At 41.3% G+C, this 21040-nt stretch overlaps 1 protein-coding gene across 2 annotated transcripts in view; it reads right to left on the reverse strand.

The window, feature by feature from the left end:
- The window catches only part of cntn3a.2 (contactin 3a, tandem duplicate 2), a 45080-nt gene extending 30267 nt beyond the window's left edge, over positions 1-14813 (reverse strand). The window contains exons 1-9 of one of the 2 annotated variants that reach the window (XM_084366056.1): positions 14558-14813; positions 14209-14292; positions 11455-11592; positions 9700-9835; positions 5839-6014; positions 2767-2862; positions 2053-2256; positions 1088-1190; positions 555-739 (exon numbers count right to left, since the gene is read on the reverse strand). In XM_084366056.1, the coding sequence (XP_084222182.1) occupies positions 555-739; positions 1088-1190; positions 2053-2256; positions 2767-2862; positions 5839-6014; positions 9700-9835; positions 11455-11509 (955 nt within the window). In that variant the 5' untranslated portion in view covers positions 11510-11592; positions 14209-14292; positions 14558-14813. Of the gene's footprint in view, positions 1-554; positions 740-1087; positions 1191-2052; positions 2257-2766; positions 2863-5838; positions 6015-9699; positions 9836-11454; positions 11593-14208; positions 14435-14557 lie in introns of those variants that run through there. The other variant, XM_084366055.1, reaches the window with a different exon arrangement.
- Between the last annotated feature and the right edge of the window lie 6227 nt (positions 14814-21040).

Consider the following 21040-nt stretch of genomic DNA (forward strand, 5'->3'; position numbering starts at 1 on the left):
CTAGCGCTCTTCTGCCAGAGAAACACTAGACTAAAGCGCGGCTTGAGTCTGAGAGAGCTGTGACCGAGCCTGACCCGAACTCGACAGATGTTCAGTTTTTTGCACATGCACATTGTAGATGACTATGAAAAGGCATTATACTAGGCACATTGAGAAAAGAAAGGAAAAAAAGGATATACATTTATTTCACATCTATGGCGAGAACTTGAAAGCTCAATGTCAATTAACCCATTTTTACACTATATTTTTACTAAACGAACTTGAAAGCACCATGAACCCAAACACAATTCAACATTGTTTGAATTATATTTCCTTCCACAGCTGTACCATGTCATGGCAATCGCAATTGAATTTTTGTGTTTTTACCAGTCGTTGTAGGTGCTCTGATACGCTTTGAATGGGAGGGTCAGCGAGGGGTATTTAGTTGGTTACAATCTGCAACCTCACCACTAGATGCCACTAGATCCTTCACACTGGACCTTCAATACTTAATCATTTTACAATCTGGATTGTTGTTTGTATTGTCTTAGCATTCCAAACAAAAGTCGAAGTACCGTAGAAGGCGAGGCGACCGGTGGCTGTGTTCTTTCCCATCTTGTTCTCAGCCACACACTCGTATCCTCCTGTATCGTCCTGCTGGAAGCTAGGGATCTCCAGCACAGCGTTCGAGTACTTCATTTTGACTTTGCTGGGGAAGGGGACGCCATTAGCCCTCTTCCAGGTGATTTCAGGCACAGGGCTAGAAGAGAGACAGTCAGGAAAGCTCAGCGGGAAATCATGATTCACTTTCCTTTGAACTTATAAGATTCTTGCTCAGGTAGCAGGAGTCTGTAATAATCCTGCAATGAAGTGTTTGATGGAGCTTAAAGCCTGTATTTCTTTTGTGGATGAATGGTTTAGAGTTAAGTCAATCCAACAACAACATAAAAAGCTGTCTCACATGGTTTTCAGACCAATCGTGGCTCGGCGCTACACTCTGAGAAATATAATTGCAACAGTAAGTTTACTATATAGAAATCCACAGGCTCCTCGCCCGGAATGAAAGACAGCAGAAGATTGAAAACATGCTTCAAGGAATCCAGCTTACTTCCCAAGGGCGAAACACTCCAGCGTAACTGTTGATCCTTTTGCGGCGGGTACATTGTCTGGGAAATTAACTTCTATTTTCGGCTCGTATTCACCCATCACTCCTATGAAGAGCAAGCACAAGAACTCGCTCAGTCCTCCATTATTCATGACTTACAAGCAATATGGCTCGCATTATGGACCAAACAATTGCAGTGTAAAACTAACAGAGGAGAAATAAAAGACACATGAGCAAACATTCTCTCATGGGGGAACTCAAAGTAGTACGTCACTTAAGTGTGCAGTGGCCACATCGGAGGTGAAAAACTCTTGCAAGGAATAATTTAAACCTGCTCTTAGTGGAGCAGTAGATCTAAAATCTCGTGTTTTCAGCTCGTCTAGCTTTTTGTCTATTATCTCAAGGCTTGAGTGGGCGGCTCCCAACCTCTCGTGTTTTTATTGTTACTATCAGTATTCAGAGAAGACAGCCGAGGCCCGGATCAGAAAGTGATGCGACGGGATTTAAATTTATGCAGCTACATGTACAGTACACTGAGTGGAAACTAACTGGTTGAGCCACCAGAACACTCAATGTAATGGTCCAGTGACGTACAGCTTATGTTTAATTCATTCCCAAGGCAATCTTTATTCACTCTTTCCATGAAAGCATAACAGAGAATAGAACAACAGAGCGCTGAGGGCCGGCCTGAGAATTCATGTGAAAGCACAGGGAAAGCTTTTAAAGTGAATGCGAATTATAAGAAAGCTAAGTCAGCAGAGACGAGATTTGGGCGCTTTGTTTGCTGGCCTACATTGAGGAGCAACTATTTACTTACAGGCATTAGCACCGAGGGACTCAACCACAGCGAGGCACGACAGGACAAAGGGCTCTCATGCTTAGTATGATGATTAAAGCCACCTTGAAAGGGAAGGTCCTTAACATTAAAGGCATACTTGTCACATCCTGGCCTTAAGCTGCTGTCTTACCATCGGTCCTGAGGATCAGAGACGTGGGCGAGCTGTGCACTTTGCCCTTTGTGATGCTGTTCATCACTACACAAGTGTAGTTACCCACGTCGGAGGGCTCCACTTTGGCAATGTAGAGGTTTCCTGTCTGCTGGGAGACGAAACGCCGATTGTCTTGTTGAACAAAGTATGGGTACTCGTTGAAGACCCATGCATAAGTTAGGTCTGAAAGACAAACAAGGGTGCAGATACCAGATATAATGACATCAAATGAAATAAAGGGGCACTATGTAGTTTTGGAGAAGATATTCAAACTCAGAATTTTAATATTTACGATATTACTGATCGCTATATATTATGTTCTCAGAGGAAAATTAGGTCCAGAGAAGGAGAGGAGACTGTTCGAAGCTAGAAAAGTGGCAGGGACCGCCAAATATAAACAAAGTAGATCAATATGAAATGGTTAGTCCTTTAAGGTCAGTTTATTTATTCAGTTTATTCAGTCATGAAAACAAAAAGAGTTTGTTTATTAAGTTTGTTTAGGGATAAACAAAAAAATCAGTCAATGAAGATCTTTCTCTTCTGATTGAAATTTCTTCCCCAAAACTACACCGTGCACCTTTAAGAGTCTTAAATGTGATTATAAAAAGGCCAATCAATGGTGACAAGATTATACTTTAATCTTTAACTTTAAACAATTGCAGTGTTGGAGAGAGAGCGAGAGAGTCAGTTTACCTCCTGAGGAAGTGGGCGTCCCACAGAGTAACACCACTCCTTGCCCCTCTCTGACTGACACTGCGCTTCTGGTGTGGACTTTGAAATGATCTAAATCTGAGCCAAAAAAGAAAAAAGAAAAAAACAATGAGAAGAAAGATCACCGCAGGATCTCCAATATCAGAGAGAAACACTGCTGAGTAAAAGCTCTCAGCAAGACACTGACACAAGGCTATAAGAAAATTGTCATGAGGACGGCATTTCTGCAACGCCTGAGAGGGAGAGAGACTTATGAGGGGTTTTGTAAAAGATCAAAATACAGTGCAGACGCTTGAGCCCAGGCTCTAAATTAGACATTAGATACAACTTTAATGACATGGGAACTAGTCTAGTGTGAACAGTTCATAACTGAAGTCATGTACATGTGTATGCAAGCTGTGCAACCACATGAGCATACCTGCCAACACTCCCATTTTTCTTGGTTTCTCCCTTATTTCAAAGCTCTCCCAGCATCACCATACATGGATAAATAGATTTGGTATATTTGTCTGACGTCATCCAAGTTGCCAGATCGTCTTTGAAACACAGTCCACAGACACTACATACAAATTGAACCCATCTGTCACCGCAACCTGGCAACTCAGGTTCACGGCAAAGCTAATTTGACATTAGCTGTTGTCAAAATGTCAGGGCAGGATGGCGTTCCACCTAACAAACATAAATACTACCCGCTACTCCCTCATGAAAAAAAAATTGTTGATAAAAGCAAATAAAATCAAAGAAAAGCAATTTTAAAAGGTGGGTTTTCAAAAGTGATTGAGAAGACGAGACTGAGTTTGCGGCCCTGATCTCCCCAGGCAGGTCATTCCACAGTCTTTGTGTAGCAATATAGACCTTGGAACAACAACAACTAAGGACACTTTTGAGAATCTCAGGGAGCATGAAGGGACATAGGGAAATAAAAAATCTAACTTAGAGTGAGGCCTCTCGGGGTTTTGTAAGTGTAAGGAAGCCAGGATCGGTGTAATGTGGTCATGTTTCCTAGCATGAGTCAGAAATTCTGGCAGCAGAGTTTTGGATGAGCTGGAGGTGGGAGATGGATCTTTTGCTGATGCCAGAGAGGAGAGGAGTCTAACGACTGGTTATGAAGGCATGAATAACAGTTTCCAGATGTTTGTTAGAGAGAAACGGTCTAAACCTGCTGATATTTCTGAGATGGTGAAAGCCAGATTGAACCACTGATTTAACATGTTTATCTGAGCTGAAGTTTAATTAAAAAAACACTGAAATTCCTGCAAACCTCAGTTACAGAATGAAAACCAAGGCTGTTAGAAAAGTGGGTTTTTGCAGAATTTTGTCCAATAATGATTATCTCTGTCTTTTATATCTTTAAATGTTGGCAGGCATGCATGAGAACTGCATGATGGGACAGGCTGCAGCCCAAAACGCAACAAAAACAAGTTGAAAACAGTAAAAAAGCCTTAAAAAGAGATACTATAATATAATTTGGTTTCTTGGTCTAACTTTGGCTATAGTAGGTCAAACAAGAAGCTATCGCTGAATAGTAATCTTTGATGGCAGATCCAAAGAATGCTGAGAAATAAAACAAACTAAAAACCACATTGATACACTTCAGGTGCATGTAGGCTGCTATTACCAACGTGGGGTCAGAATAATTTGACGAGTAGTTAATTACTGAATACAAATTACAGGTACATTTTTGTAATAAGGAACGTACTCCATTGGATGTCAAAAAATGAAGTCTCGTCTGAATACCTTTGGATTATTTCAAAATCAAACACTGCTCACCAAATAGTATCAAGTGCAATCCAATATTGTGTCTTATGCTAAAGAAATGGACAAAGCCCTAAAAATTGAAGTTCATTATTATAAAGTGACATTATGTAGAAATTGGCTTTTTGTGCGATCTGGTGATAGGGGGGCAGAGTGGCTGAGCCAGAGACACCATTCACCCTATTACAAGACACTGTACCATTAACATTATTTTGAATGTGATATTTTCGGGTGAAAATGTTACATGATGTTGCTTTAAACATCTCAAAACCTTTTCAATGCATTCTCCATATTCAGTATTTACAGTTGGTTAAATAAAAACACGTGCACTGTGTCTATTCTTCTATATGTGGGATGCTGTGCCGAAACAATTGTCATATATCGAAGTTGTAATCAAAACTGTAATCAAGTAATTCTTTATAATGTAAATATAATGTAATTACATTTTTACAAAATGTAATCTGGGATGATTTTAGAGCCACGCAGGTATTTCTTCTCTGTATAATCTACAGACTTCACTGCAGTTCTCAACTGGGAATTTTTTCATTTGAAGGTGAAAATTGGTAAAACTCTTATCAGCGAGGTGTGTAGATTATCCAGTGTTACCAGCACATTAATTCTGCCAAGACTCATTGTTGTCGAGTTATTATTAAATGTGATTATTCAATTTTCTCAGCCGTGCATATCTTAAAAGCTTGTCGAATAGAACCAAAAATATCCACACTGGCCAGACACCACGGAGGGAAGGTGTGAAAAGATGTTTTGTTGTGATCATGAATAGAACCCTTAATGAACAGTGCATAAACAGTACGTATTCGTTTCTTTATTCATCTGAGGTGTTTGCTCACCGCAGATATGCGACGTGAAAGAAATTAGAGTTTATATTCAGCCCAAGCTATTATTTTGTGGCAATGCAGAGGTAATAAAAAGCAATGTTTGCACTGTTTCTACTATTCATTTGCATTACTTTGTGTCTTATAAGAGAACTAGCATTTTATGTTCCTGTCAGAGTAAAGGGTGGTTTCTTCAGCCTTCAGTCCTTCTTAAGAAACTCTCCTGACAGTACTTTAGCAAGTTAGTTGACAAAACAAAAAGTGAAGCAGTCATTCCTAGTTTGCATGTATGAGCAGTCGTCACACTTAGACTGCACCCATTTCACATCAACATCACACACTCAACATTGCAGCACTGATAAATATTGCAAATATGGCCCCTCGGTTTGCTGTGCGTCTGCATTATTTGCTAAGTGCAGTAACACTTCAGTTTTCTTAGTAAAAAAAGTGACAAACTGAAACTTACAGGCAAACTGCAGACTCGCTCTCCTGCTGAGGATGGCTCCTACAGTGTTGTACGCCATACACTGGTACATCCCTACATCCTGGTAGCGGTCCAGACTGCTTATAATGAGGTTGCCCCCGGACAGACGCCGCCGGCGATCCAGGCCCAGATTTATGAGAGTCCCATTCAATGACCATCTGTGAGGGCAAAGACACCATCAGTCCCTGGCAAAACACACTGTCCATTTCGTTCTACCAACCAAGGTGGTCTGACAGGAGGTGAGCAGAGAACACAACTCACTGTAGTAACTCACTCCAAGTAAGAATAATTTACTGTAAATTTGCTGGTGTGGAGGAATTTATAGGCTTGAAGCATGAACAGCACGGACCGTACGGGTGTGAGTTTTGCCATTAATTCTTTTCCTGCAGTGATTCAACTTTCCCTGACAAAGGAGTATTTTTCTGAACGGGGCACTATGTCATTTTGGAAAACAAAATTCAGAAACTCAAAAAGGTAATATTCACAATATCAAATCCAAAACTGAATAATTAAGCCCTCCTCAGAGGAAAATAAGGTCCGCAAAACAACAAAACAGTATGAAATTGCGTTTGAATATTCAGTTTCTTCAGCCATGAAAATGAACACAGTTTGATTATTCAGTTTGTTTAAGCATGAAAATCAATCAGTGAAGATCTTTTTTCTTTTTCTGTTTAAGAGCTCTTCCCAAAAACTACGTAGTGCACCTTTAAGCCATAAAGAGTAACATGAAAAAGAAAGCTGATAAATGCGTGCGCATCTCTCAAAAGTAAATATGCTGATGAGCATTTGAACGGTTGCATTTTTGTTTTCTTTTACAGTCTTAAATTCTTCCGAAATGACATTTTTATGAGCTATAAGTTATTGATAATTTCATGCTTCGTGCTACCTATCGTATTCTGCACAGCTCGTGATTGCTGTTCTGTGCCTGTAATCTGATAAAGCATAATGCTGCGAAATCCAAGCGTCTAAGTCGTTTGTTTAACTTAAATCCTAGCGTGTTATTTATATTGCATGTTTCTCTTTTTGTTCTATTTGTCTTTATTTTGCTCTATCACTTTTTGCTGCTGCAGCGATCTCATTTTCCCCACTGGGATCATTAAAGTTTAATCAGGGAGAATCATACACAAAGCTGTCTTCTGCTATTTAAGGGAAGCAGAAGATAAGGGTTGTAGAAGCCATCCTAGATATTATCATCAGTCTTAACCATAATCACCTCTTCTCTGCCACATTATATTTACATAATGTGACATTATTCCACCTTTGACTTCTCATTAGGACAAAACATTAGCACTTGGCAAGAGGTAACAGTGTGCTGGTGTAACAAAGGGTGCCTTTTACACTCCGTTACACCTGCCATTACATCTTTCCCACACTTAGCAAGCATGGATAAAAAAAATTACGTTCCACAGCAGGTTCAGATTGCACTATCAAATAAATGACGCACCTGAAAGAACTCTAAGAAACACAGCGTTAATTCATTGATTTAAACATGTCTCATTCTTCAGCAAGAACAGACTTGCTTTCTCCTCTGCCACAAAAAACTCAATCTCTTTTTAAATGCTATTCAAAAATGGAGCATTGAAGAGTTCAAGGGTAAAGCACTTTATATGAATGTTCCATCGTTTTTCTAAAAGCACAGACGTTTTTCTTTTTTCCTTCAGCCACATTTTTCTACTTTGCTTTCCTTAAGAGGAAATGAAAGCCATGGAGGCCATGACAGGTAACTTTGCACATGCTTTCAAGTCTACTTTCAATGATTTCTTAAAAAATATATCCAAACCATTGGATGTTGGTGAGTGCTTGCTGATGTATTCTAGACACTTAGAATGGGTAGCTGTGTTTTTGTATGAGATAAACCCTATTACTTACTGAAGGTCCCGTATTCCCATATTATACTTTTATTTTGGGCGTCTAATAGAAAATGCTAAAAAAAAAACACATTATTTTTTCTCATACTGTCCATTGCTGCAGCACCTCTGTACCCCTACACCTCTGTACAACGCTACAGTTTAGCTCCTGTCTCTCCTCCTGTCTGAACCCCTCCGGAAAAGCCCAGTCTCCTTTGATTGGTCAACTCTCACAAGCCTGAGTATGCACCACCCACTGTGTTTCCAAATCTGCTTAGTGGGAATTTTTGGAACCACTGCGGTGCTGGGGCCGTGGCTGAAGATTGTGCTTGTATCGTTGTGACATCACAACATTACAGAGGTCCTGACAGCTCTATTAAAGATTTTTATATTTTTTGAATATGGCCGTTTTTGCATTTCTCGTCGGATTGAGCATTTTGACACTTTTTACACAGTATTTATACGTCACCTGGACCTGCTTTAATCTCAAAGAAGACATGGAAATGTCCGTTTCTACAATATGAGACATTTAAGGCAACGAGGTTTTAGAAGGGTTGGATCAGCTGTGATTCACGCCTGTCTGCTTAGATGTTTGTGTCCTGTCCTGAGTCACCATTTCCACCTCTTTTTGACCTGCTCTAAAGTGCCTCTGCTGTTCAGTGGAGCCCTGAACATCGGGCAGGTGATTGAATAGCAACACCGAAACCGAATTACTCTGCTTGAGACTAATTTTGTGAACACATGTCGTCGGACCATCTGACCGCAGAGAAAATTGTGTATTCTACATGATCATGCAGCCGAGAGCTGCGGGCTTTAAACCTCAGGTTGGGTAAAGGTAAGGCAAGTCACCCTCTGTTTAGATGTGTTCAAACCGCATCCCTTTTAATGACCCGCTACGCAAGAAATGCTCTTCTATATAAGATGTGGCTTTTTTTGTGCCACTGCAGTGTGACTACTATGAGGGTCTCATCTCTTTGTGAGTGACAGGGCTGGCAGAGGAAAAGGGGAAGAAGGGGGAGACAGCAGTGTGAGCCCATTTACACTTCAAGAGAGGAGCCAGAGAGGTGCTGAGGGCATGCAGAGCCTAGCACAGCCAGCTCGAGAAGACACCACGTTAAACATGCTCATCTCACCTTTAATCAGTACATGGAAATACCTGGTCTAAGGCGAGGGCTGAGGAAATAATAGTGATTATCATTCAGCTCGTCTCCACTTTTCAACACCAAAGACATTTGCAATCAATGCCTGTTGGTGCCAACTGGTGTCTAGAACACTGCATTGGTCTCACGGCGCTTCGTTATATAACAGGAGATTTAAGATGCATTACGATGCTACACGTGTGTCGCTAAGATAATATCTGGCGAGACAAGAGGCAGATTGGCAGCGTTTAAGTCAATAAGAATTAGTAAAGCCATATTGACGCCACTGCTAAGAACGTCTTGATGCATTTCAGTCTGATTTGGAGAAAATTGAACGAGGAGCAAGCACCAGTGATAAATGATTGAAATGGGCTCAGTGGGCAAGACTGAGTAATTTGAGGAATAACTATTTAAATGTTTGGGTTTTAGAATATTTTCACCAAAGAATTTCCAGATTTCTTTTTAAAAAGCTGGTAGTTTATTTGGTTGGTATTTTTAATCTGTTTTTATGTCCCCATGCACCCAAATATTATGTTTCCTCTCGTAACTAGCATTAACCATGGTCCTCTTGTGGCACTGACAGCTCAGAAATGCTTTCAGAAATAAGAGTGAAGATGAGACGTGGGAGAAAGTGCACATTAACTGCCGATGATCTGTCTCACAAAAAAGAAATAAATGGACTAAATTATATTTTTATAATCAAGTTTGCAGACAGATTTTGGGATTAATCATTTATAAATCTGATTTTCACTTTTTTTAATGGTCAATGTTAAAATAAGTTGACAGATTCGTTTTTGAAAACCTCAAACGCTGCGCACCATCTTTATCATACACACACACCTTAGCCTGACTCCTACCTGTACTGAGGAGCTGGTATTCCCTTTGCATCGCAGGTCAGGGTAGCTTCTTCTTCTATTGAGTCGACAGGAATGAACAAGTCACCTGGCTCCATCCTCCATCTTGGACCATGGTATGATCCACTGTCCAGACAATCTGTCGGAGAAACAGAAACAGCCTGAGCACAGAAACGACAAAAAAAAGAAGGTGCCATAGAGTCCAGCCTCCATAATTCCCTGTTCTTTGGGACAAAATGTGATATTCAGGTCTAATAGGACGGCTATTTGAAAATGGAAGGTTGGACATTACTAAACATGGGAAATGACTCAATACGTTTCATATTATCTTGAGGTGTTGCAAAGTGCACATTTCCGCAGAACAAATGAAGGGAATAAAATGAACACCTGATAGTCTATCACTGCGCCGTGATCATTTCCTGACACTTGGTAGGAAGTGTTAGAAATGCTGCAATTAAAAACAATTCCACTTTCATATTATAGAAGTGGAAAAAAAGGTTGAGTAACACTTTCTATGAAGCCCATGTATAAAATGCATTATAACAGCCTATAGTGCCGTATAATCATAGTCATAAGCACTCATGAATGTTTATAATGCTTTATAACAGTAATAATAACATGTTAATACTGATGTCTATAATGCTTTATACATTTTAATGACATTGTCTGTCACTGTATGTACTATAAGCCTACCTGTACCTAGTCAAAAATTATTTTGTTACTTAATTCATTAATAAAAGCACCTAATGGCCCCTTTAAGCAACTTATGACATTATAATGCATTATAATCATGATTATAATGTGCTATAAAATGATGATAATGTATTATAACTTTGAGAATTTTATTCCCCTATGGTCCTTGCAAAATAGTGATTGAGCAGCATTTATGAAGTATTGATACTTGGCCTTATAAGTCATTATAAAATATTTTATAATCCGTTGTGATTAATGTTATAAAGGATTCTGAATATTTATGATTGCTTATAACTATAGGCACACTACAACACATTATAAGTATATAGTATAAATACATACATATCTGTAATGCAGTACAGATATATTCATCAGTACCTTTACACAGCACTATAGGCCTGTTATAACACATTAAAAGTATATTTATAATTCGCTATAATGGATCAGCTCGGCTTCATAATAAGTTATGATTATTGATATAAGGCATTATGAATATCCAGTAGTGCTAATAACTATGATTATACAGCACTATTAGCATAGTATAACACACTGAAAGTATGTTCATAATGTGCTATAATGTATTATAGAAATGGGCTTCATAGAAAGTGTTTTTGAAAATGTTGATTTTTTAAAATATTTTATTGGCAAATCGTTATATTACATTATATGTGAAACAAAATCTTATTTGTTTTGAGTTGAGAGGAGCAATCCTTGCTCTCTGTTCTGAGCATAAACACTATGATGAAAAGGTTACAGAGGTGATCATCTTTGCTTTGTGTTTTGTGCCACTTACATTTTCTAAATGCACAAAGAAAAGTATGAAAGACAAGATAACAGCCTCAAATATCTCTTCATCAGGCCACTATCACAGAGCGGTGATGAGAAAGATTGAGAGTATTGTGTCTGTGTCGTGAATGGAAGTCAATACGGAGGAGCGTTCCTTCAAACCCGGGTCCACCCCATCATCTCTGACACTGACATGATTTTCAGCTCTTCAGCTATCATCCGGCAACTGTAAATGTCCAAACGTGAAAGAATCATTACTCATATGAAAAGGTGGTTTACCTGCCAGACAGTGGATGATTGATAACAGTAGAAGCTGTTTCCATGGCAACGTCATCTTTGGCAGCCAAGGGCAAATGAGACTTTCATCCAATAAGCTTTGAAATGGCACCGGTGTTCTCCGTGAGAGGGGAGCTTGACCTGTTGGAACAAGAAATTTAGTTGTAAAAACTCCACATTTCTTTATCCTGCTTTCAACGTTGTGCCTTGTCAGGAGAAGACAAGCCAAGTGTCAAATGTAAAAGTATGATGAGGATGAAATTGGATGTGGAATATGGTGCAGGATGTGTCACATTTCTTCTGTCCGTTCTCACATTTGTAATCAGTGAAGATTCAGGCGGTGTCACTTTGTGCCCCGTTGTTTGGCCGACTTGTACCCGGAGATGTCTGAGGGTGATACCAGAGGCATATGGGAGGAAGCCCATGCCAATCTATTAGGGGAGCGACCAACGCCTAAGCTCATCCTTCACTTGGACGGATTCACTCTGGCTGCCTGAGGAGACTTGGACCTGGGAATTGGGTGCCATCCAATCAATTAGATTCACCCACAGCAGCATGTGTCTCCCCACATGCTGGGGTGAATCAAGACAGCCTGATGAGGAAGCCATTCCACCCAGGTCCATAATCAAGGGCAAGTGTCTGTCTGCTTGAAGCATGTGTTGCAAATTGCAATGCACCCACTTCTTGCAGGGGGAGACTGAGCGAGTAATGATGCAATTATGAAATGTCAAACATACACACAACGGAGAACCCGGCAATAACGCAGCAGTTAAGAGCGCAGTCACACATACATGCGTGTGTTCGGAGTATATGCAAAACGTTCACATGAACAAGCAGGTCCGCTGCGCACATGGAAACACACATCTCTCCTAGAGCTGTTCAAGATATAGCAAGGGCAGAGACAGATAATAACGCCAATCTGCTAAATGTCACACAACCCACACACACCTACACACCTAACTCACGTTATCACTGTGTACAACGCATTTAACAACCTTCCTACACACACAAACACACATGCATGCACACACTCGCTTTCCATTTAGAAGACATAAGCCGTGATGTGCGGCTCATTTGTGGCCTAATCCCGGGGCGAGCCTGGTTCAGAACGCTACTTATGGAGGGTCTAATTGTTTGTCAGCTGCCTGGATGTCAAATCAGACACGTGGGGGTCTCAGCTAGGATTTTCTTCCCTACCTTTCATGTTCGCTCTGTCCTTTTTCTTCACCCAAAGTCTGAAAATTGGATTGGTACGCTTCCTCTCAAGAAGAGTCCTGCATGCCATACCTCAGTGATAGGCCCACAGTGTGCAAACTGCTGGCACCTCAGGACTGAGGATTGCTGTGTGTGGAAGGTACAGTGGGTATTACACTACTGTCGACTTTGCATGTTCTGGTTTGCATCTGTAATGGGGTTTTTGTCAGGGATGGCACCGTCTTGCAGCTGACGCAACGTGCTCCGTTTTGTTTTCATGCAGCTCTCTAATAAATCATTCACAAATGCAAAATACCGAGTTACAGAATCCTGTCAGTGATATCACACTCAGTGACTCACATGTACCTACTGTAAAGGGCTGTGCGCACACGCAGGAACACACACAGAGGCGAGCACAAGCATGTAGCCACCCACCCACACACACACACACACACACACACACACACGCACACACAGTTGCACACACCTTCTCAGCTTGCACTCATGGATAATGGTGCTAACGATGGCGGTGATAAAAGGTGGTGAGAAAGCTTTGCGGGGTGAATCACTCTCAATCAAGGAGGGAGCCTTCCTGTAACAACACACCACTGGGTTAACTGACATGAAAAAATAATGTATAATCACGATATCCGCCACCTCCATCACACTCCGCCTGCATCCAAGTAACACGCTGGTTGAACAAATAGCCCAGCTGGCAGAGTGGGAGTGTACTTACTTTGAAGGCCTGAGCTGCATTCATCACAGAAATTCCAGCTGACATTGTAGCATATACCAGTATGCAATTACCTTTTGAATGTTGCAGGATACAAGTCCTGTGTGTGTGTGTGTGTGTGTGTGTGTACCTTTAGCACTTGCTGTATCTCAAGAGTAATAACGCCAGCCATTGCTTTGACACTTCTCAAGGTTTGCAGTTTTTTTCTTTCTTTCTTTTTTTTTGTTAAACCTTTTGGAGGATGGGTACCTTGAGTACACTTGAACACATTCATTCAAGGCTGATTTAGCCCCTTCAACCGCGTTGCTCTTGGCCTGTAGCAACACATTTTTTAGAGGGTGAGGTGGAAGTGAAGCCAGGCTGCCTGCAGTGTGGCACCACACCAGGTGGGAACCACGGGAGCAGCTCCAGACAAATACACCACCATGTGAGTGATGCAACAGCATCTCTACATCAGTTTGACAAAGGAAGGCACGGCTGAGCTACAACTCCTTATTGAGAAAGACATAATAACAACAATAATAATAATAATAATAATTATAATAAAAGTGCTTGTGTGAATGCAACCAGACAGCTGAGTGTGGAGGAATTGGCTGCAGTTGGGAGGGCACGTCACGCTACTCCAGGATAAAACAATCATTATCAGATACATGACTTTAGGAATTGATGGGCCAATTCGGGGATAGTAGGCAGGACAGGCCGACGTTTGAGCCTGTTTGGGTGAATAAATATTTCAGCATATAAATACCACTGTGTCAATAATTTAGATTTCTGTATTCGTGCACGTTCACAATCGCGCGTGTGCCATGTATTGTGTGAGTGTGTCTCACCTCTTATCTTGAAATATCTTGAGAGCAGCAGGAACCAAATTCAGCCCTCGCGGATAAAGCGACAGATTGATCCTCCATGGAAACCTTGTTTTGGGGGGAAAATCTCGGTCACAATCGCAAGGTCGTTCACACAGGTGAAAATGAGAGCCGGTGGTCAGTCAGTCAGTCAGAGGAGAAGGGCTGAACGCAGGAGGCATAAACACACGCGTCTCATATCGCTGCTCTCCCCCTGCTCCTCCACTCCCCACCAAAAAAAAAAAAAAAAAAAAAAAAAGCACACACACACACACACACACACACACTCTCTCTCTCTCACACACACACGCGCACGCACGCACACAACACCCACGTTGTTTGCGGTGCTGAATCACATTTGAAACATCCCCAGTTTAGAGGCTTGACTCTCGCCTGTGTTTACGCTCTCGAATCCAACACGCGCAGGTCTGAAATTGGGCTCGAGGAGGAAATCTTGCGGAGATGATTTATTATGCGCATCAAGTAAGCTCCCCCCCGGAGGAGAAGAAGAAGACGAAGAAGAAGAAGAAGGAAAAGAAGGAAAAGAAGGAAAAGAAGAAGAAGAAGAAGAAGAAGAAGTGGGCTGCACGGCGGCGAGGATGCGACGGAGCAGCCGGAGCAAGAGGCAGCAGCAGCAGCAGCAGCAGCGCCGGGATGGGAAGGTGCGGGAGGGAGGGAGGGAGGGAAGACGCACCTGGAGGAGAACTGCGCCCCCCTGCGTCAGACCGCAATACTGCAACCGAACTGTGAGGCTCCTCGGTTCGGGTTCAGTGGAGCACGGGGTCATTATGTGGTTTAGTCTCAGGGCATTTTCTCCCAGGTTTAGACAACAGAAGTCACAAACAAAAGATTACGTCTGCAGATGTCTGCGGTGAGATGCGCATGCAGCCAATCAATAAGCCTGATCGATAAGGCCCGCGACCCCCACTGACTCTCACACCCTCCCCACAGTATGGAGGACCAGACCTGCCTAAATCCAAAAATACATAAATGAATAAATACATGTGCTATGCATCAAAAATAAAATAAAAACATTAACTTAATACCGTGGACTTACAGCTAGTTCATTTAAATAACAGTCATACTTGTATGGTAACACCTAAATGGTCTTTATAAACAATTTATTTATCAATTGTAAAGGTTTATAAACATAATTTCCACGTTTATAATTTAAATAATGTGTTAAGATGTACTACATAGTATTTGTTAACCACTCACAGGTATTATAAACAGCAGACTTGTTGATGGAATCAGGAAAAAGCTCAGGTGTAATGGCTGTTATATGTTTATATATATTTATATACATATAATTTATTAACATATCATTTATATAGTTTATGTGTGCCTGTCCTGTCAAAGGATTTTTTCTTAATTATATAGTACACCCTAAAGGGATCTAAATATAAATGTTTACTATAATTCCTTATTGAGACTCCCCAGACCAAAATATGTGACATTGCTAAATGATGTGGGTTAAGGCCCGATCTCAAAACACCATTTAGTCCTACCATTCCATTTTGTGTGTTTGCGCCTAGGGATAGGGTGTCTCAATTCTTGTTGAGGTAGAGGGGTAGCGAGAATTGTTGGGGCTACATGGCCTCCCAATGCAGGTTTTTAGAGGCACACCTCAAACAAAGGGTCATGAGGACTCTGTTGTTTTCGATATATTTTGGTCCTGCTCTATAAAACGAGCAAAAACACAATCCCCACTATTTTGCAGAGGTCTTGGAAGCTAACTAACTAGCTAGCTAACCATTGTTATTACCAATTTGTGCATGACAGAAGGAAATGTAAGCGTCCATGCTTTTCTATTTTGATCAGATACATGGCAAATGCCGTTGTTATAATACCCAGACTGCCACAATAATAAGAGAAATCACCACAGCTGAAGAGAGTATACTTGAAATGGCCCGTCGTGTCTGTTTACATAAACGCCATGACTACTGATGACATATGAGGGCCTTGAAGGGTTGTCCCAAAAATTGGAAATCAGATTGAGTGCTTGGTGTAGTGCTTTGCCTCATTCTCAGCAATCGTAAATCAAACATAAGACAGCTCCATTTGCAGCACCTAATAACCCCTATTTCATTATTTATTTGTGTTAACCATCTACTTTTTAGTAAGTTTCACTTGGCTATTCTGGACAGTTTTAAAGCAGCTCTATGTTTTTTCTGACCACTAGGGGGCATATAGTCTCCAAAACATCCTAATGGGTGTGGGTCGCTTTGGTTTTGCTTTCTTCACCAATCACTTGTTTCCTTCACCAAGCCTTTATTTCTCACCAGACAGCAGCATGAAATCAGCTCGTGTGAGGTTATGAGCTAGGAGTGGCTGCCAGCTACGATATGTGGGGCCACTGAGAGCCATTTGGACTCAAGTATACACGTACCAGAAAACCAATATAATGAGCTGCAAGTGGCTGAAAACACAGAGCCGCAGAGTGGGGTGTTAAAATTACTCAAAAATGTGCGAGTGTGGCTTCTTCTTTGTGTGCAAGTGGGGCATGCATGGGGGCTGAGTGACATCTCTCAAACTAGTTGTGATTGGAGGACGCTGAAGTGTTGTGGGTACAACTGAGCCTGTTTTCCACTCGACCACTCACTGTACAAGAAATGCACCTGGTTGTTGTGGAAATGTAATGGAGCAGCACAGATAATGTGAGTGTGCTAATGATGATAGTGATATTGGTGACATTTCTCCCTTTATAATTGGCCCTCTTCACTGACGTTTTGGCATTTTACAGTAAAGAATGCAGATATGTAGTGCATATATTACTTACAGTTACTGCTGTGCATATTCAGTGGGCCACAGAAGTTAACCCAGAACCTCAAACTTTTTTTGCTGTATGTGCCACGTGAAGAGTCGTAATTGGGGTTCGGCTTCTTCTATATTACATCTATGAGCAAATCAATCTCGAGTTACACTGGATTCTGCTCTGATCCAGAACCGTATATAGACGGGAGGAGAGCTCAGAGATTACTTTTGAATTTTTTGATTTATCCTCGCTATCATCACGACTGCAGCAGCAGCAATCCACGGAGGTGACCTCCATTACCATGTGTTTATGTACTGTATAGCTCACTGCTGATTGGAGGTAAATGTACTTTACCTCATGACAACATTACAGAGAGAAGGGGTGAAAAGAAGAGCGAGAAACTGAGTCTCTGTTGAGGTCAGAATATGGGCTGTTGCTGGCTACATCAGCTTACAACAAGTGTACTGTAATGTGGTGGTTTGGGACAGATAAACAGTGCATGAGTAAGGCCAATTAACACAAATGATCCAGTGGTTTAAATTTTTTAAAAGTTTTATTCACTTTCAATTTAGTCTTTTTGTTGTCTTCCCAAACCTGGAAGTGGCAATGGCGACCAAACGAAACGCACCGTTACCTTGGGTGCTATGGCTGTATTTTATATTTTCGGCTATATTGCTGAAACACGTACTGCCTGTGCCAGAAATGCTGTCATCACCATCAGTGGAGAAAGCAGGTTGTTGCAGTTCTGGATTAAGAGCAGCAGCCTTTGAGACCTCTTTTGAGCATCCAACCTGACCAGCCGGACCGCCCCAGGGAGGAAGAGGGTAGATAATAAGAGCCATGCTAATCCATCTTGGTTTAAGGCTGCTCCTGGCTAATGTCCAGTTGCAGGAAAAGGAAATGGACAAAATAGGACTCAGGATGGAAAAACAACGTGAAATCAGAGACTGTTGTGCCCACAGAGACCTGTCTCCAACACAACATCTTGGATCGAGCTGTTGCACCCGGCGGGCGGACTGTGTTCTGAGCTGACTCCAGGGGGACAAGGTGAAGTGGACTCTGTGTTTACAACATCGATGCTTGCTGCTCACACACAGTCAAAGATGATGGACAGTGTTTCCCAGATGTTGAACGCTTCATATGAAGATGCCGACCACATTATCATCACCATCTTGTTGCTGCTGCTTACAGATGCACAACGTGTTTATTGAATATAACCGTCTATATGTTCTGTAATTTCTGTTGCTTGAGGGAGTTTACAGACTGCCATTTAGTTTTACAACCCTGTGTTGTATAAAGATGAACAGATTACCTTGTACCTTGTGAATTTGTCTAGGTTTGAATATTGTTGGAAACATTTGGGATAATGTAAGTAGGCTGCACAATTCAACAAAATATAGAACATAGGTAGCACTTTTTAGACATTTGAATGCAGAAGTCCTACACATTATCTTTGAATACTGTTTCTTCTTTTAGGAATTCTGCTGCTTCTGTCGACTCTGTTTACTTCAGCTATCACTCGTCTGTCCATCCTCAAAGAGGGATTCTTCCTCTGTTGCTCTCTCTGAGGTTTCTGTTTTTTTCATCTTCAGTTAAGTTGTTTACTCCCTCTCACCGAATCGAGGGTTCTAAAGGATAAATAGAGGGTGTTGTATGTTGTACAGATTGTAAAGCCCCCTGAGACAAATTTGTGATTTGGGGCTCTATAAAAGAAAATTTACTTCACTTGACTTGACTAACCGCCTTTGCCAACTGAAAGAAATTGGGTTGCTGCTCGTACTGAGTTGCAGAAGGCTGACGCTTCACTGTTTTTGATAAGCATCCGCTGACAGCTTTGCTTCATGGTGAAAGGATGTATTTCCCATGACAAGACTGAAGAAGAAACTGCTTTCACTTCCAACTCTCTTCTTCCCCTTCTGTTTCTTTAATTCACACTCTCACACACACACAGCTGCCCTTCATTACTTTTTTGTCTGTCTGTCTCTTTTTATTCAGACGCAAACACTGAATCCCTCTTCTTTATTACCACAGTCATGTTACCCTTGTGTACATTCACCACCAGGTCAATATCTGCACTGGGCCTCAGTGAAGCCGAACAGTATTATCGTAGGTCCCGTAGTCCCTCAGTCTACTAGGAACCCCATTAAACCTACATTGATCATCCTCATTTCAGGCCCAGGTTCCTTTAACATGGCCAGGGCATCGTTAATAATGCTCCATACAGCAGCCATTTGACATTTCCTTTAATTATGTCTGTAATTTATTCATGCACTTGATCCTAGGAGCTTGTTGTGAAAAGCTTCCTCCAGGAATATTTTATCCTGCTCCTCTCGAGGCCTGCGGATTAACCATCTTAATAGCAAACCCCTGAAGGTATTACTTCCTTCACATTGTGTGTGTGTGTGTGTGTGTGTCTGCGGGTGTGTGTGTGTGTGTGTGTGTGTGTGCATATAATGGCATTGTGCCTTAAATGCGTGTGTTAAGCTGCAAAAGTCATTAGGTCTTATTTCTCAACCATTCAGTAGACTGAATGTAAATTCTCCTGTATTACTAGCTTGTCTAATTTTGGGCCAGCACAAAGAAAAGTGCAAATGTTTGCAAGATCTGCGCTTATCGCACAATGCAGAGACCCCCATGTTTAACCCAGATTTGCAGACGAAAACATCACCGCTTAATTTGCTCACTCTGCAGGTCGGTGAACAGACAGCGAAACACAGCAATTTCCCTCAGAGTAGCGAGGGAAAATCTCGAATGCACACACTTCAAAATGGGATTAAAGATGTTAATTATGATGTTTCTTGATCACAGAACATTGCTCAACTCCTGACTGCACACCTGACAGAAATTCTTCAGGCTGTGTGGAGAAAAATGCGCACATTTGGAGACTGGGGAGTGGAGGCTCTTATGTGAAAAGAGGGACAAACACACACACACACACGCGCACACACACACACACACACACCCTCACACACACGTACATGCACACGTGCACAGGTAGAAATAGTGAGCTATTTGTCACTTGTAAATGGAAAGTAATTTGACAATTTGTCAGGACTGGAGGAAACACGATATAGCCTACTTTACTATTTCATGAAATATTGAACAGCTATTGCTTCAAATATGTAAACTTACATCACTTTCACTTTCCTTGTAATCATTTTTCACAAAACCATAAATCCGCTTCTTTTTCTCATACCCCTTTGCTCTATTGTATAATACATCTGAACATAAAAACATCGCCCACCTACGTGGTTGTCAATCCAAAAAGGATTTGGGTGTTGTCTGCAGTTCACTTGGATATATCACACAGATGCTCTCACTCTCTCGCTCTCGTATTAACTCAGTCAGATTCCCTGGTTGTTTTCTTTTTATAAAAATGTTTCCGGTAGCCTCAGTTCATTAGCCAGGCTATTCTCAACAGCCTTGCATAGAAGAGTAATGGGCCAGCATACCTTTTATTGCATAGTGCAGTTCCATGGCTGTGGAGGTCCATTACTTTAGAGGATCAAGAATTTACTCTCTACCGCTGCTGATAGGGAGACTTTGCGAGGGGCTAATGAAGGGAAAGATCCACTTTGAGATAAATCCTCCTGTAGGTCAATAAAAAAAATTTGCCTGGCTACAGAAAAGACATGTAAGTAGAAACCAGCTCGGGAGGTCTGACCTGGGGTGAGTCTAGTAAATTCAGCATAGAGACGCACAATCTGTCTATCTATCTATCTGTGGAACGGCATACGGCAGCAATACATTCATCATAGATGGTAATATCTTATTTTTACAACCTATTAATCATAGTAAGAATGTGTTGCATAAAAGATATCTTGAATCAAACCTCTATTTTCCATGAGCTTGATGAGGACTAGATGTAATAAAATTGTCAGTTCCCACAAATTACACTTACAGTAATGCTGCATATGTGAAAAAAAGTCGTATAAAATCTTTTGTGGCTCCGGAGGAAGCTGCATGTAATCTGATGAATGTATCCAGTGAAGTTACTCAGTAGCTAACACTGCTAAAGTTACTTAGCCAGCAAATGTTAGCTACTGCTAACCTAGCTAGCAA

This window comes from Pagrus pagrus (assembly GCF_965226575.1).
Source record: "Pagrus pagrus genome assembly, chromosome: 11".
Lineage (NCBI taxonomy): Eukaryota > Metazoa > Chordata > Actinopteri > Spariformes > Sparidae > Pagrus > Pagrus pagrus.